The sequence below is a fragment of the Mytilus edulis genome, chromosome 3 (assembly GCF_963676685.1).
Source record: "Mytilus edulis chromosome 3, xbMytEdul2.2, whole genome shotgun sequence".
NCBI classification, from domain to species: Eukaryota; Metazoa; Mollusca; class Bivalvia; order Mytilida; family Mytilidae; genus Mytilus; species Mytilus edulis.
This window is the reverse complement of record NC_092346.1, coordinates 103,090,888-103,108,061: the sequence shown is the minus strand read 5'-3', so window position 1 is coordinate 103,108,061 and position 17,174 is coordinate 103,090,888. Positions and strand designations below refer to the sequence as shown.

Below are 17,174 nucleotides of genomic sequence, written 5' to 3'. Positions count from 1 at the left end.
AATTCACAACAATTTGGTTTGTGGCTATTCCAAACAGCAGATTCGAGTCAATTGATTTGTTACAATTCTTCTTCTTCCATATAAGAGTTGGGTTCCTTGAATGAAAAATTTAAATTCTGCGGGACTACGCATGGTGACATTACATATTTAGCCCCCTAAGGCTTCTTCTTCTTCTTTATAATTCAGCACTCCATCAACATACTGATGATAACGTGCCGGGCACTGATTTTACTATGCCGCGCGTGCGTGGGATATACATTTTATTTACAGTGAAAAATACAAAAATAAAAATAAAAATTTCAACATTTATAACTTCTTTTTCTTCTGTTTTTGTACTATACATTTTGGTTAAAACTATATACATTGTGGAATTTATTTAAATGTTAAGATGTTTATTGAGAACAGATATTGGAATCTGTTCTCGGAAGCTTTCAAGAGTAGTACATTGGACTGCAGCTACTGGGAGAAGGTTCCATTGCAAGATGGTTCTAGGGTAGAATGAGTACTTGTATGAGTCTTTAGTGGTTTGTATGGGTCTGAAAGAGTAAATATGTGAATGTTGTCGTGTTCTTGTATCAGATTGTGTAAGTAGGTCTGTCGGATATATGGCAACAAGATGATGTATAATTTTGTAGAGGAAAATGATGCGGGTTCTAATTCGCCTTTTCTCAAGTGTTGCCCAATTTAGAGTTTGTAGCATTTCAGTGACTGAGCTGGTGTTATGGTATCTGTTGCAGGCTATATACAGTATTTACAGTATTTACAATTCTTTATTTGAAGTTAAAAACTATTTCGAAAATTCTCGTGCAGTTTGTTAGACGATTATACAAAAAAAAAAGGAAGATGCTTATCTGACAGTGAAACGAAATAGATGACAACAATCCCTATACCAGCTCTAATGTGTATAGTTGTTGATGTATTATTTCAAACGCTCAATTACACCCAAAAAGGGGAAGTTTGTAATACTTTCTTTCCTTTATTTAAACACTCGTTCGTTATACAATTCTTCGTCGTACATATCCATAAGTTATAGACAGTTAGATATAGACAATTAGAAACTTTCATTTTCAAAACCAAGACAGTGATATTAAGATATAAGATCGATTTGAACCTTTTAAAACACCCACCTTGATTGTGTGGACATAACAAATCCATAGCTCTCTGTGGCATAAAGACAAACAGAATCGCCAACACATAATGTGTCTTCTGACATGTTTTACACTTAGAAATATCTCCTATTTATGAAACCTTCATATCATCACACTGTTACGTAAATTCCTGACACAATATATTTTTGTATTTTACTTTAAGTACTCTATTCCTTTTGGCACGAACCGATAAATGTGTTCAACGTTCTAATTTTGCTCTAACGGAAATAACCGAAGTAGATCGATTTGTCGGGTAGATCTATATCGGGTGAACCATATTATCTTTAAATCATGCTTGATTTGGTAACAAAAGGACTCGTTTCACAATTCGGGTACGTAAATTTGTTTACCTGTCGCCAGGTAACGTGTTCCGACACTTATGCTTATGCCTGAAATTATTATCTGAGGGATTTAAATTTGAAATTCAATTTAATTCCTTGTGCAATTAGTTGTATTTTAATAACGAATTACAAAAAAGCATTATGTCATGTATATATTTAAACTTTCAAACTACAAGTTGACGGAAAAGTAAATTAAAACTTAACCATCCTCATCGTCTCTGTCTTTCGCAATTGGATGAATAATATAATTCATTCCACACCGTCCGTTGATTGCGATATTTATCCATTGGAGATAGTTATATTTTCAATCTTTAAAAAAAATGCAAGGTTTACTATGACCGAGCATTATAAAATCCAAGAATTTGTATAGTAAGTCTTTCAATACAAATCCTTGAAAATCTGAACATTTAACATATAGAGATCAAGTTGACAATTCTTTAGTAGTCAACGGAATGGTATTTGTAGATTCTATAGTTTTCTGACGATTTAAAGGCTTTAAACTATGTCGATGTTAATACTACAATTTGAAAAGGACGAGATATTACATAAACCCGTTATTTATCAAAGGTTATAAGAAGAATGATATACAAACAGAATTTTAAAAAAATATCTTCATACTATTAATTGTCATCGATTTATTGAAATACAATTGTTTGATTTTTATTCGACATGTTTAATGTAATTTGCACTTCATTCGAACAATATTAGTGACAATGTTTCAGGCAAAAAAGTAGTACCAGGGGGAAATCCTCCAATGAATCATACACAAACTCTTTAAACTGAATCATCTGTTATTAAACCGCTTTACTGAATTTCTATGACTTAGGAATTGGAGTGGCGTAAGGTTAAAACTTGGCCTGTGCAAGTCGTAAGGAAATTATTTACTACTACAGTATAGTGGAGATAGGGTCATTTTGCGTGCTCTCCTATGATATTTTATAATCGAACATGAGCGCGAAACATATCGGTAGTCAAACCCGTAAACCACCCAGTAGTAGTAAATTTTTCATACAGCGAACACGAAAACGGGAAACGGCAAAAAATACATAAACTGACAAAAAATTGATGTAACCACGAAATCGTACAAAGTTTGTAAACCCTAATATTTAAAACCTTGACTGGTCATAATCGGCCACAATCCTGCAGACTAATTTGAAACTATTCATTTTTGTGGAAAATCTCTAATAATGACTACAAAGAACTAAATTCGTTCAAAGAGAGACAATTCAAATTTCAAATATAAACGTCCACAATAAAGATTGTGAACTGTTTTAATGTCTTTTCAGCAATAAAACCAAAATCATTGACCGGTTTTACTTTAATGTGTCAACAAACAACAATCCAATCACGCAACATTATATTTTATTTATACGACTTGTTTACATATCACTGATGCTTTTTATTTATACGACTTGTTTACATATCACTGATGCTTTTTATTTATACGACTTGTTTACATATCAATGATGCTAGTTTTATAATTTTAGTCAAAGGCATACGCATTTGTATTACGCAAAAGGCGTTACATGCACTTTATCTCTGACTTTGGTATAAAATGAACATATCTGAAATAATTTGCCTTTATCGCCTTTCCAACATAAAGTAGGGTAAGTTCTACGTGGTCACCTCTATCAACATTTTTAATGTAATTATAACAAGAGGCTGTGAGTATACATCAATTAAACAACAACCCAACAACACGCAGATTAACCAGAGCGGTATACTACTTCACTGGTTAAACTAGCATAGACATCGTTGTCTAATATAGTACTGCAACTGACATCGAAAAAGACGCTTAGTTAACGAGTTTAATGGTCCGGAATAACACACGGCTGCAAATTGTTTTAAATGATAGAATAATATCTATATCTTAATTTCCGTCGGGTCGTAAAAAGTTTCTATGGTCACATTTTTGTATTTTATCCCTTTAATGGGGGTACCCCTCAATTTACGGTTTTGGGTAGTTACCTTAAAGTCCAAAAATATTTTTTTTGGTTAAATTTCCCGTTTTTTTCGTAAATATTTTCTATGCACATATCATCAAGGATCATCGGAATGATGAAGACATAAATATTATACCATCTCCAAGTAAAACTTTCAAACTTAAAGTTGGCTGTTTTTTAGATAGAAATTTAACGCGTTTTTCTTTGAAAACGAGAAAACAAATGATTCAAAAACAGTATTTGACATTTGAGAGGACACAACATATTATTGCGATACTGCATGCAAATTTTGTTGGGCAAATTCCAAACAATTTTGTCAAAAACTCAAAAATAAAAACATCATTTGTACCTTTTTTAATTACGGAAATTTCCTATCCGTCAATCAGCTCCACCATTTATTTTTTCATTCACAATCAATTTGATAGTTTCGATGTGATTATGTAGATTTTGTAGGAGAAGTTAATTTATTTTTGAGTGATTTGAATATATATAGTAGTTCTTTCGTGTATTTTCTGTAAATAAGTTATATTTTTGTTGATAAAATTTTGACTTTATATAAAAGTTAACAAAATCCTTCGGATAAGAGGTTTTTCCGGATAATGACTATAGTTGACATTGTGTGAAAATACATTGTATGTCAATGTTTAACCTCAGAGCAATTAATATGCATGCAAGTGGTCGGGGGAAAAGTACTATTGAAGTTTCGCAGAGATTTGGTGTGTGACAAGGTATTGCTAAAACCAACTTCTCTTGATATTCTGTTTTCCGTGGGCGAATCATCAGTGATGTTATGAGACTTGCACCAGAAGGCAAAATTGGTGCGTCTTTAAATTAAATTGATTGATTGATTGTTGGTTGCTTAAAGTCCAGTGGCAAATATTTCATGCATGTTCAGGACGAGATCAAGCTAACAATAAAAACAATAGGAAGGTTTTGTCATAATAGAGGCCATTCGGGATGATGATCGGGAAAATTTAGACTGCCACTGGAAAATGATGGGATATTGGATTGGGACAGAAATTTTCCATTGCAACATGCCACCTACGGACCCCTTAAAGAGAAAGAGTTGATGCAAAGTTTTTTTAACGTGCAAAGAACGTGACACTCCCTTTACATGAGGCAGCGGATTTAACGTCCCCATTCTGACCGGACGTGACTGCGAACTTGATACATCCCGTACAGCCAAACGGACGCCCAACTTCGTTTTACTGCCGGTCGGGGGAAGACCAAGTGACCATATTTCATTTCCCCAGTCACCCTTGGGGAACTTTAAATTAGAAACAACAGAAATCCATATATGTGATCAAACTGATCGACATGTAACCTCACAACCTGACACTTTTATACGATCTCGCGCTCAGTTTCTTCCTTGTAGTTTGGATATGAAAACAGGGTTTTTGTGTAAAAGAAAAACCTTTAAAAAAAACAGAAAACTACGCAAAACTGAGTCCTCTAAACGTGTTAACAGTCTTTTAAGTTGTGCTTATTAATGTGAGTAATCATTTATCCATGCATAACCAAGTACTTATTGAAGTCAACACCTGTGCAATTAAGTAAAACAGTCACTGAAAAAATAGAATTTGAACTTGCTGTCAGTTCATTAATAACGATTGTTAGTGATGTGATTTGTTTTTCCATAAGAAAAAGCCTTTCTCATGTAGCACATCCTCTATGTATACCGATCAATTTTACCCAAGATTGTCTCTGATGCTTACCAAACTGCCAAACTCCAGAACTAACTAGATATTGTGACACCTTACAATTCAAACATAGTGGGGCCAAGGGATATGAATTATAGAGTTTAGCTCTGAACTCAATTTAGGGGATGCCAAATCTTCTCCAGGAAAATTGAAGTCTATATTAAGATTTTCAGAATTACACCAAGGTGTGTCAGAAAATATCAAGGATACATTAAAAGAAGAACAATTACTTCATCCTGCCACCAGTGGTCTAATGAGCTATGTCCTTGTTTTGGTATTTCTATGGAAATGATGCCCGCATAGCTTGTTAATAGATATAGGAAGATGTGGTATGAGTGCCAATGATACAACACACCATCCAAGTCACAATTTATAAAAGTAAACCATTATAGGTCACGGTCCGGTCTTCAACACAGAGCCTAGGCTCAAAAGTTCATTTGATAGTTAATCGATGAAAAATAACACAAAGGCGCTTCTGAACCGTATATTGTCCCTAAAGATAACAAAAATTCGTAAATGTATGGCTATTACAAAATCAATCGTTTCTGTAGCAACATTCGCCCCTTTACATTTGGGACTGGCAGTGCAGATACATCATGCATATGCATATGGGAATATGGGTCACGAACATTGAGCGAAACTTTGTACTCACATTTCTTTTGTGTTTCCTATGCAAAGGGAAGACTATATCTGACGAGTTTGACTAAATCATGACGGTATTTACGCTCCAGATAGCATTTGTACTAAAAAAAACTGTATTTGATTTGAACAAACTCTGTCCTGCGCCGAACTTGTTCTTATAAAAAATGGAAGTGTCTTGTAATGCTAATACGACTACTGAATCCGCATATGATGACTAAGAGATTGATTCATGTCCCTATTCTATGAATACTTGAGCTATTGTGTGTCGCTTTTAAAAGTTATATAAGGATCATGACTGAATTTGAATTACAACATTAGAAAATTGGCATTGCATTGTATAATTTTTCATCCTTCCCTTAAAAAATCAATGAGTTAACTTTTTTACCAGGATTATCCTACTAAAAAAATGTTCATTCACCAAACTGACTTTTTTTTACACTCAATTTTTTTTAAAACCTCGCATTCGCCTCGGGTGACTATAGTATATCTTGTGTTATTACTGCTCTGTCCAGACTTTGCAAATACACAATATGTATTTATCTATAACTAGATACTAATTTTCACAAAATACACAACCTTTAAGATGCAAAATTAAAAACACTGTTTCAGCGCTTAAGTTTTGTTTTTTTCAAAGATAGAAAAAATATTGAAATAATTTGATAAACTGGTGTTTTATACTTTAGAAAATAATTCTGTAATATACTATAGTGAAATACTATACACAATATGAAAGTTTATGGATGTGAAAAGGTCAAGGCCACTTCTTCTTTTGCTATGTCTTAAATGGAAAAAAAATTAGAAGGTTCCAAATCAACGCCATTTTGTAATGGCAGCTCTTCATATAATTAGTCAAATTTGTCGTTTTAACATCGTTTATAGCATATGCTTATGATTGAATCGTTTTTGTAGCATTCTATTGAATAAATATCAGAATATTTCTCCTTTTTGTTCTTGTGTTTGAAATATTGATATTTTTAGGTCTGACCTTTGACCTCAATTTCACAAAATTGTGACCACTCTGGATTTTTACGACCCAACTTTTCTTATTGTACACGTTGTCCTCTTTCCATCGATATATAATTTAGGTGTGTGTTCTTCCGGACCATTAAAGTTTTAAAAAATGAACTCTGGTTGCAGTACTAATATCTGTATGACGCAAATGCAAAATTTCAATCCCTGTATCTATGATGAGTTTATTTATTTGCATCGACCCGACACAGATATGAAATGTAAATGTCCTTTTACAAGACAGCATCCTAAACACGATTTTACAAGACAGCATCCTAAACACGATTTTACAAGACAGCATCCTAAACATGATTTTACAAGACAGCATCCTAAACACGATTTTACAAGACAGCATCCTAAACACGATTTTACAAAACAGCATCCTAAACACGATTTTACAAGACAGCATCCTAAACACGATTTTACAAGACAGCATCCTAAACATGATTTTACAAGACAGCATCCTAAACACGATTTTACAAGACAGAATCCTAAACACGATTTTACAAGACAGCATCCTAAACACGATTTAACAAACAAACTAAAAAACAACATAAGAGACGAAGATACAAAGATGGACAAAAACCTACACCAAAGGTCATTCTAAATCACACCAAAGGTCATTCTAAATTACACCAAAGGTCATTCTAAATCACATCAAAGGTCATTCTAAATCACACCAAAGGTCATTCTAAATCACATTAAAGGTCATTCTAAATTACACCAAAGGTCATTCTAAATCACACCAAAGGTCATTCTAAATCACACCAACAAGTTATAGGAACAAATAAAACAGAGAAACATGAAAGCGAAATTACCAAATCGACAAAACAGTCAGACAACAACAATCACAATCAACATTCTTGCCTTGTGACATTCACATAAAAGAGTGAGCTTATCAGACGCGGATCCAATATTTTGAAAAGAATGGGACCTTGGGCTCCAAGCTAGACAACTGTGTGGAGTGGAACAAGTAAAAAAACTCAGAATTAACCATAAATAGCTCCATATAGGGGTGCGCACCCCTGCTCCTCTCTAAATCTGCCTGTTTTTGTATACTTACTGCCATTTCTAGAAAACCTGTTCACCAATTCTTTTTTTTTAAACATATCGAGACATATTGAATTGATCTCAACTGGAAAATAATGAATACGAATACCCCATATACATTTTTTATTATTTCATTTTAGAACAAAGAACAAAATCGAGAATATTTTTTTTTCAAGTTAAATCATAATTGAAAAGAGTCATGTTTTTTTCGCCGCTTTTCCGTAAATTCACCTCATGGAATCTATGCATATGTCGTATGGAGATAACAAAATCAGAGAACTATACTTTAATTATATTGGTCTGCTATAGTATCTATTTAAAGTCAAGAAGCCCTTTGCAAAAAATCAACTTGTATGAGACTACATGGACTCGGCAACCGGATATAACCTATATACTTTAAAAAAAAAAAAATCAACACTGTAATTTTCATTTTGACATTAACTGTGAATGAGCTATAGTACTACTGAATATTCGGTAAAACATCGATATTGTGAATGAGCTATAGTACTACTGAATATTCGGTAAAACATCGATATTCTAAACTCCTGAACATATCGTTCACCAAGCGCAGGGACTCGGTTAGCCAATATCATATAGTCTATTGTTTTTCCACCAAGTATATGGACATGGGAAGTATATAGTGCGCATAGCTGGTAGACATACAAACCTTGTTATCGACATTGGCAATCTAATACATTAAAAAACAGGAAATATGAACCTTGACCAAAACAAAACAAATTGCTGCTTTGTGTGACCCCGTCACAAATGTGTTCCACATTATCATATTACCATGAAGGAAATTCGGTTTACTTTTCTTCACTGGCTAGAGGTATAGGGGGAGGGTTGAGATCTCATAAACATGTTTAACTCCATCGCATTTTTGCGCCTGTCCCAAGTCAGGAGCCTCTGGTCTTTGTTAGTCATGTATAATTTTTAATTTTAGTTTTTTGTTTACAATTTGGAGTTTAGTATGGCGTTCATTATCACTGAACTAGTATATACATTTGTTTAGGGGCCAGCTGAAGGACGCCTCAGGGTGCGGGAATTTCTCGCTGAATTGAAGACCTGTTGGCGACCTTCTGCTGTTGTCTTCTCTATGGTCAGGTTGCTGTCTCTTTGACACATTCCCCATTTCCATTCTCAATTTTATTTAGGTCACTGACTCTTCCACATGGATCTAATTTTTTCACTCTGATCAAATCTATTTATCACGAAACGCATATGGAAAAAATGCTTAAATAAGGAGACGATGTATAATTGCCAATGAGACAAGCAATTATAGCCAACCATACGGTCTCCAACAATGAGAAAAACCAATACGATATAGTCGGTCATAAAAGGCCCCGACACGAAAAATTATAAACAATCCGATTGAAAAAATTGACATCCTAATTTATAACAAAACAATTTCAATTGTCAATCCGCCTTTTTACGTTAATTAAAAAAAATGTTTAATTGTACATTACTGATAGTCATGAATAGAGTTCTTAATTTAAGCGTTTTACAGTTTGATATATATGTTTGGATATAAGAATAAAGAGGTGCGGTATGATTTGCTAATGAGACAATTGTTAACCAAATGTCTACTGACGAGAATGAAAATCACTATATGTCAAAGAGGGACAGTCAAACTCATAAATCGAAAATAAACTGACAACGCCATGGCTAAAAATGAAAAAGACAAACAGACAAACAATAGTACACATGACACAACATAGAAACCTAAAGAATAAGCAACACAAACCCCACCAAAAAACTAGGGGTAATCTCAGGTTACGAAAAAAGTACGGTTTTTAACATGAGCAAAACCCATATTATGTCATAAGCAATTTAAAAATGTCCCGTGAATGATACAAAAGTAAAAAGTGATGCTAACAACAATTAAAAACCAATTCTTCAGAGAAAAATTGAAGGTCTTTCCACCTCGATTATAAGAATGAAACTGATAAAAAAAATTAATAAGATTGATAGATTTATGCAGAAGACTTAATTGTTTTATAATGAACCAGAAAGAATTTTTAGCAAAGGTCAAAATCTAGAACGTCAATTTGTACTTTGACCTTGACCTCAATTTTGAGGTCATAGGTCAGTGATCTCAATTCAAAAGACCCCAGGTCAATCACTTGTATGGTTGTGGAGAAATACTGATTTCAAATACAAAAGGGGAGAAAACTCCTATAAGGGTTAACCAAAAATCTTCGACTTAAATAGGTTGAGGTTGCGCCTTTTTGTAAACAGTTATTTGGCACATCATATCATTTACTGTCACAGTTTCTTTGGAATAACGATAACAAGCAAAATTCAAAATTTATTACATAATATGACCTTTGACCTTGACCTCAATTTTCTTCAAATGGACCAAGGACTTCATATCAACAGACTGTAGGCCTCTACGACTTATAACGTATGAATTTATCCCACAAATCGCCTATCTTAAATTTTCAAAGGGAAATAACTCCCATCAGATGTCTTCCGATCACTCAAGTCAAAATTAACCAAATCATTCTGAAGTGTAGACGAACAATTTGGTGAAAACAGTTTGCTAAAATCTTTTACGGTTTTAGAGATATAGCGGTAATAAGAAACAGGGGACGTTGGGAGAAAAATAAGTGTTTGGTCACACAGGGTGAGTTTTGAAACCCCCATTACTGTACAACATCATTGGCCAAAAATCCATTCGATATGTTGTAGTACAAAAAAGCATCTCAGACGGCAAAAGAAAAAAAAAATAATCAGAAGAAAAACAAAAGGTCTTTCCATGAAAAGTGGAAAGACCTAATAAACGAAATAAAAAATGGAAGACAGTAATCAACGACAAGCACTGAATTACAGACTTGCGTTGTTACAGAAACACGTGCATAGAAAACGACAGGCTCCTCCGTTGTTACAGGTATACATGCATAGAAAACGACAGGCTCCTGCGTTGTTACAGGTACACATGCATAGAAGACGAAAAGCTCCTGCGTTATTACAGGTACACGTGCATAGAACACGACAGGCTCCTGCGTTGTTACAGGTACACATGCATAGAACACGACAGGCTCCTGTGTTGTTACAGGTACACATGCATAGAACACGTTTGGCAGTGAAGTCAATGGTCATTATGTCATCTGACCTTTTGACATTAAAACGGATATGTGGAGCCGTTTAGCAAAACCAGTCATTTATAACGCATGCAGTGCACCTTTATATGTAGTTATTTATTAGCGCTTAACAAGGCTAGTTCAGTTACTCTTATAATGATTCATGTGTCCATGTATATCTGCTGGTTCAGTAAGTAAACCGATGAATCGGGAACTTGTAACTTTTTTTATTTGATAAAGGTAACAGATCAATAGTTTGCTTACGTCGGTAGCCAAACTTATTTTAAAAGTTATTTCGAAACCTCCAAAGTAGTATCTGTTAATCTATCAAGTAATTTCAAATATAAAAGAACACGCATAATTATCTTGTGTTTATTTTGATCAGTTATTTGGATAATTACATTAGAAGCGTGTTCTACTGATATTTTAAAAGATGCAAACCTTTGCTGCATATATTTGAAAAAATGCATGTACATACGACAACTAAAACTCTTTTCATACACCAATTACATGTGGGTAACCGGTTCTAAAATGACCTTATATTTTTCATGGTACAATTGATTGATTACCTCTTTACTACCAAAAAAGTTGGCGAGCACGGACTGCATTATCAAATATTGATATTGTGTGAACATAATGATTAAAAAGTCATTCCTGCTCTATTAAAACAAAATAGAAATAATAAAGGTAATAGATATATTTTAAAATTATTTTTTTTTTAGAGCAGGTCGTCTCAATTTTTTGGAAAAACAAATTGAGTAAACTAAGCGAGAAATTTATTCCCGTAGCAATATTTCAAATCCCTTTTACACTAAACTTTAATAGCTTCTGCTGTCCTTATCAATTACTTTTTCCGGTGAAATTGTTAATTCTATATGGTAATTTGTTTGTTTTTTCACTATTACTTTTTACCTGAACGTTTCTTGTGAATTTTTACCAGACTTAGATGAACTCATTTGAGACCTAACTATCTTACCTTGATTGAAAAGAATGAAGAAAACCGGAGCAATGTTCAGCATATAAGAATATTTTGTCTCCAACGGTCAAAAGATTTTCATCTGCCATTTTATATCGTCATATTTTCACAATTATATTAAACACAATTTCCCTAGTTTACACTTCAGCGGCCGTAACTAAAATACGCTCCAATGGCACTAATACATTAACTTAACAAGTTACTTAGCTCGTTTGAAAACATTTGTATACTGTATATAGATATGTATTCACTCATATTGGCATCTATGCCTGACTGAACGACTAAAGTTTTTAGAATTTGATGAAAGTTTATATACCGTGAGATATAAAAACTCTGGTTCTGGCTCAGGGGTCAATAATCATAGCTTTTTTTAGTGTAATTAAAGATTCTTAAATTTCTTATATAACACAAACTTATTACGGTATTAAAACTTTTTGTTTCATGACGTAAAAGTGCCCCACTAAGCCTAATATCTATTGAAAATGATAACCCGATTTGCATCGGGTGAATTGAGGGAACATCGTATATAAAATTTATTAAATTAGATAAAGTCAATATTGGTAAATATTAGAATGTATAACCATTTAATATCATATTCTTCTGTTGTATATTTAACATAAATTGAATTTCGACATATTAAAGTTACTAATATTTTGATAATAGCCTTTTGAGACATACATGTATGTAGCATTAAAAGTTTGTTTAACAGGCATCGGGGTGACGTTCGTGCAAATATACGGAAGTAGGGAAGAAATGACAGTTTTGTCCAGCTTGAGAATTTGGGGACATTCGAGAAAAACCAGATAGTCTTTGGTGGTGATATTTAGAAAACTGAAAACTGAACATACTCGTTGAGTTGGATTGGGGATTAGGTTAAGGGTTTGAGAATAAAATACGTACATAAGTACATAATGAACATTGAAAAACGTACATAAGACAGGAGAAGCGTGAGATAACGAGAAGAAGAAAAGACACATAAATTGAAATGGAAAGAGCAGTTGATTTGAAGGAAAGACAAGATCGAGACAATGCAGGTGATTTATGAGACGTTTGGATGAGCAAACGTTTGTTCTTAAAAAGAGGATGAAAAACCACAAAGATTTGAGCATGTAGACGGTTTTGTATTAGAGATTGAGCGAGTGGAGAACATAATCTACATTTGCAGTTTAATTGACTATGATCCCTCTGGTATCTTTCGTCCCTCTTTTAATGTTGCCAGCTATGTAACGTAGTATTCAATGAAAGAGACATATATGTAATGCCGTTTTCAATGAGAGAAGTTGCAAATGAACAGTGTCTTAACGATTTGATGGGCATGTACCATTAAAACGTGTAATCCCGCTACAAATGTTTGCACCTGTCCGAAGTCAGGAATCTGATGTACAGTAGTTGTCGTTTGTTTTTGTTATTTATACGTGTTTCTCGTTTTTCGTTTTTTATATAGATTAGACCGTTGGTTTTCCCGTTTGAATGGTTTTACACTAGTAATTTTGGAACCCTTTAGAGCTTTTTGTTCGGTGTGAGGAAGGATATAATGACCAAGTCGAAACACCAGAACCTGGAAGGAGTCAGCAAGTTGTCCGAATATCTAATCTCTGAAAAAAAGTTATTGAGAAGATCAGGGAAGACAAGAGTCGACCAGAGACATGATGAAGGTACAGCCGCCGTTAAAAGCCTTGAAGTGGATCTTTATTACCTGGAAGATATCATCTGTTAACCAAATGATATTCAAACTTTCCTTAAGACAGCAAGACAGCAGAGGATAAAGATTATTGAAGATTTGGGACTAAAGTGATCAAAGTTCATTTCAAATCACTGGGTGAGCGAGACGTGTAATGAAAATAAGCGGCACTTATACATTATGGGGATCATATCATCACCGAGGCCACCGACTTAATTCAGATACTTAGTACTCGAGGAGATGGATCATAAGATTGGGAACAGGAAAGCCCAATAGAAAAATAAATGGACGTTTGTACTCTTTGAAATTGTTCGCATATGAACATTCTCAAAATTTACACAACCTGGTGTACTGCTGTATTCGTAGTTTTACACAACCTGGTGTACTGCTGTATTCGTAGTTTTACACAACCTGGTGTACTGCTGTATTCGAAGTTTGCTGTTTAACTAAGGAAATAACAACATTATATATGGACATTTTGTTTTTATTTCAAATCATTTTTACTGATACTATTTACCAGAACGTTTTCTTGTGAATTTGTTATTGCGCCTCTGTTAAAACGAAACAAACATTGATTTATCAGTTTTCCTTGTTTACAGGAGAAGTAATATTCTAACACTAGATTTCCCACTGTCAGCATGAACAAACAAGACGCAGGCAGGGTTGCAATACATAGCCCTGTTGAAGTGGATAAGAAAAAAGAATGCAGCGATTATCGTGAAGAATGCTGATGCCACGTGATTTAAGTGGAGCACACTTTCGAATGTGAATCACGAGCAGGTAGGCCAAAAGCACAAATATATATGACGCAACACAACTACTGATGGAAAGAGGAACTGGAACGAATTCTAAAGACATCGAGAAGTTCATGATCAATCACGATGCTGGTGGTCAATGTGACTGGAATATATATGGATGAGGTATACCCGCTTCACATTTTCAGACATGGCAGAGGAAATTTAAAGAGACAATAACTTGTTTATTGAACTCAGGAAAAGAAAGCACTACTATGTTGCAATTGAACCACGACAGTAAGATCCATTTGTGCACCAGGCATTTGAATCAGATTCACAGCAAAAACGGACATGACAACCACTAGTAGTATTGTGTCACCTACATAGCCGCCAAGGACAAGATGCTCGGCGACAAAACCTACCTGAACACCAATAAGTTGATGATATTCTTCTCAGTGGTCTACGCGTACATCCTCATTAAAACTGCAGGAGGCTTTTGCAAATTAGGTGTTAAATAGATATACATAAAAAGAAAGAAATACTGAAATGGACACCACATACTCACCAATAATGGTTAACCGATACGATGTGTCTGTGTCTCAAATCACAAGTGTTATGTATTTCGTTCTTTTTCGACCATTACAGATAAAGGCAACAGTAGTATACCGCTGTTCAAAAGTCGTAAATCTTAAATCAAATTCGGGTTACAAACTAAAACCGAGGGAAACTCACCAACTATAAGAGGAAAACAAACCAGAAGTTTGTTCTTTTGTTGTGGTGATACACCACTGTCTCAGGTTATGGGGAAGGTTGAGCACTCATAAACCTGTTTTACCTCGCCACATTATTTTTGTGCCTGTCCCAAGTCAGGAGCCTGTAATTCAGTGTTTGTAGTTGTTTCATGTCTGTTACAATTGTATTGCATATATTAGGCCCTTTGTTTTTTTTCCGTTTGAATTGAATCACATTTTTTAAGTTGGGGCTTTTTACAACTGACTATACAGTATTACTTTTTCTCTTTGTTGACAATTGAACTGTGACCAGTACTTGCTTTTATTTGTTTAGTCGTCTAGTTTGTGACTTAAATGCTTGTGTGTTCTATTTCCAATTGTGACTATTTGACTGAATTAATGTAGATTCGCATTACGGTTGATGCATGCATGCAAGGAGATATCTAACCTACTACCCGGAACTCGTTTGGATTTTGAATCCCCCATGTTCTTTTAATCTTAAAATTGAGAATGAAAATGACACAGAGACAACAACCCGACCAAACAGCCGAAAGTCGCCAATAGGTCTTCAACGCAGCAAGAAAATCCCGCACCCGGAGGCGGGCCTCAACTGTCCCCTAAGTTAAAGCCTTTTTTGTGTTTTACAACTGGGTTTACATGCTTTCGTTATAGTTCTGTTGCCTCTTAGCTTATGAGGAGCCTTTTGGTCATAACGATTCTAAAGTATTCATGTACACCTATGGCTTTCAGATTTGTGTGTTTGACGGCATTGTTGGTGAAGATGATCCCGCTTCTGACACCAATATTATGTAGTATTTTTTTCCATTTTTGAAATATTCAGTAAGACGACATCTTCTTTCAAGCGGAACGTAAAGTTAAAGGATAATGTTAGCTAGTTTATCCTTCTTCTGTTTGAATTCAAGACAACAGTAGTTTATTAAGGTAAAATATCATATTTCAATGAATTTTACAAACCAAACTAAAGTTACTAAAGATATAAGATCGCGGTGAAAATGTCGCTTGTCAGTTGCGATCAAGAAACATCGTATCGATCAACCAATTCGTGATCGAAACCAGAAAAGGTATTTGTGTTGGTTATTTTCTTAGTTAAAACAGTTTTTGTGCAAGGTGATCACCCCTGTGATGATCGTGTAGTATGGACATGTACGACCGTAATCTATCAATGCTCTCGCCATATTTAAGATGGAACAGAAGATTTATCAATGCTAATAAAAGGGAAGTTGATAAATGGAAAGTTGACAAATTCAGGATTGTCATAGTTTGAAGAAGTCCATCTGTGTCACGAAGACAGCATCATACAAATAAAAAGACAGCCTCATACGAATAAAGAAACACTTCAGCTGGTAGAGGAGGACTGTGGGTTCCCATTGAATTTATTAATTGACGGAATTTAAACTATCGAAATACTTTTTACACCATGATAAAATTTGAGTAGGGGAATTTTGAAACGAGGAACAGAATAAGTTATGACATCTCATCGCAATTTATAATCGTTGAGGAAAATCAAAGATGTAGGTTTAGTAAGACCCCTTTTTGGCCCCAAAATGTAGCAGTTTTACAAAATTGTTAAAATGTAATCTTTTAGCTATTTATTGGAAAGTAGAATACACAAGTATGGGCCGTTTTCGACAATACAATGCACATGTATCGGGTACTAGCATTATTCAGTCATGCCAAATTACTGAAATCTTCACAATTTTAGCATTTGAGTTAATTTTTAAACGTTTGTTTGTCTTAAATGGATGTGGCCACATTTGTGTTCATTCTTAATATTTAAATGCAAGTTGTATTTAATGATAATACACAACATATATAAAGGTTGAGGATAAACACAGATGTGCCGGCACCACTTTGATCTTTAACAAAATCCATCTGAAAAGTAACATATTGTGCCATATTTAATAGATTTTTAATATTAAAGCTTGAATTTGAGCGCCTTTAATGATTAAATCAGTTCAAAATTTTCACATAAACTAATGGAATCTACTACAGTGCTTAAAAAGGGTCAACAATCTTTCATCAGATGATTGAGGGGCTAAAAGTACAAGAGGAACAGTCAAACTCATAAATCGAAAATAAACCGTGACAACGCCATGACTAAAATTGAAAAAGACAA

The 17,174-nt window shown here is 34.3% G+C and overlaps 1 protein-coding gene across 1 annotated transcript in view; it reads right to left on the bottom strand.

Moving 5' to 3' along the window:
• Nucleotides 1–1,761, bottom strand: part of LOC139514694 (inositol 1,4,5-trisphosphate-gated calcium channel ITPR3-like) — a 127,544-nt gene extending 125,783 nt beyond the window's left edge. Inside the window, exon 1 of the mRNA XM_071304200.1 lies at nucleotides 1,128–1,761. Coding sequence (XP_071160301.1) covers nucleotides 1,128–1,213 — 86 coding nt within the window. The 5' untranslated portion in view covers nucleotides 1,214–1,761. The remainder of the gene's footprint in view (nucleotides 1–1,127) is intronic.
• Between the last annotated feature and the right edge of the window lie 15,413 nt (nucleotides 1,762–17,174).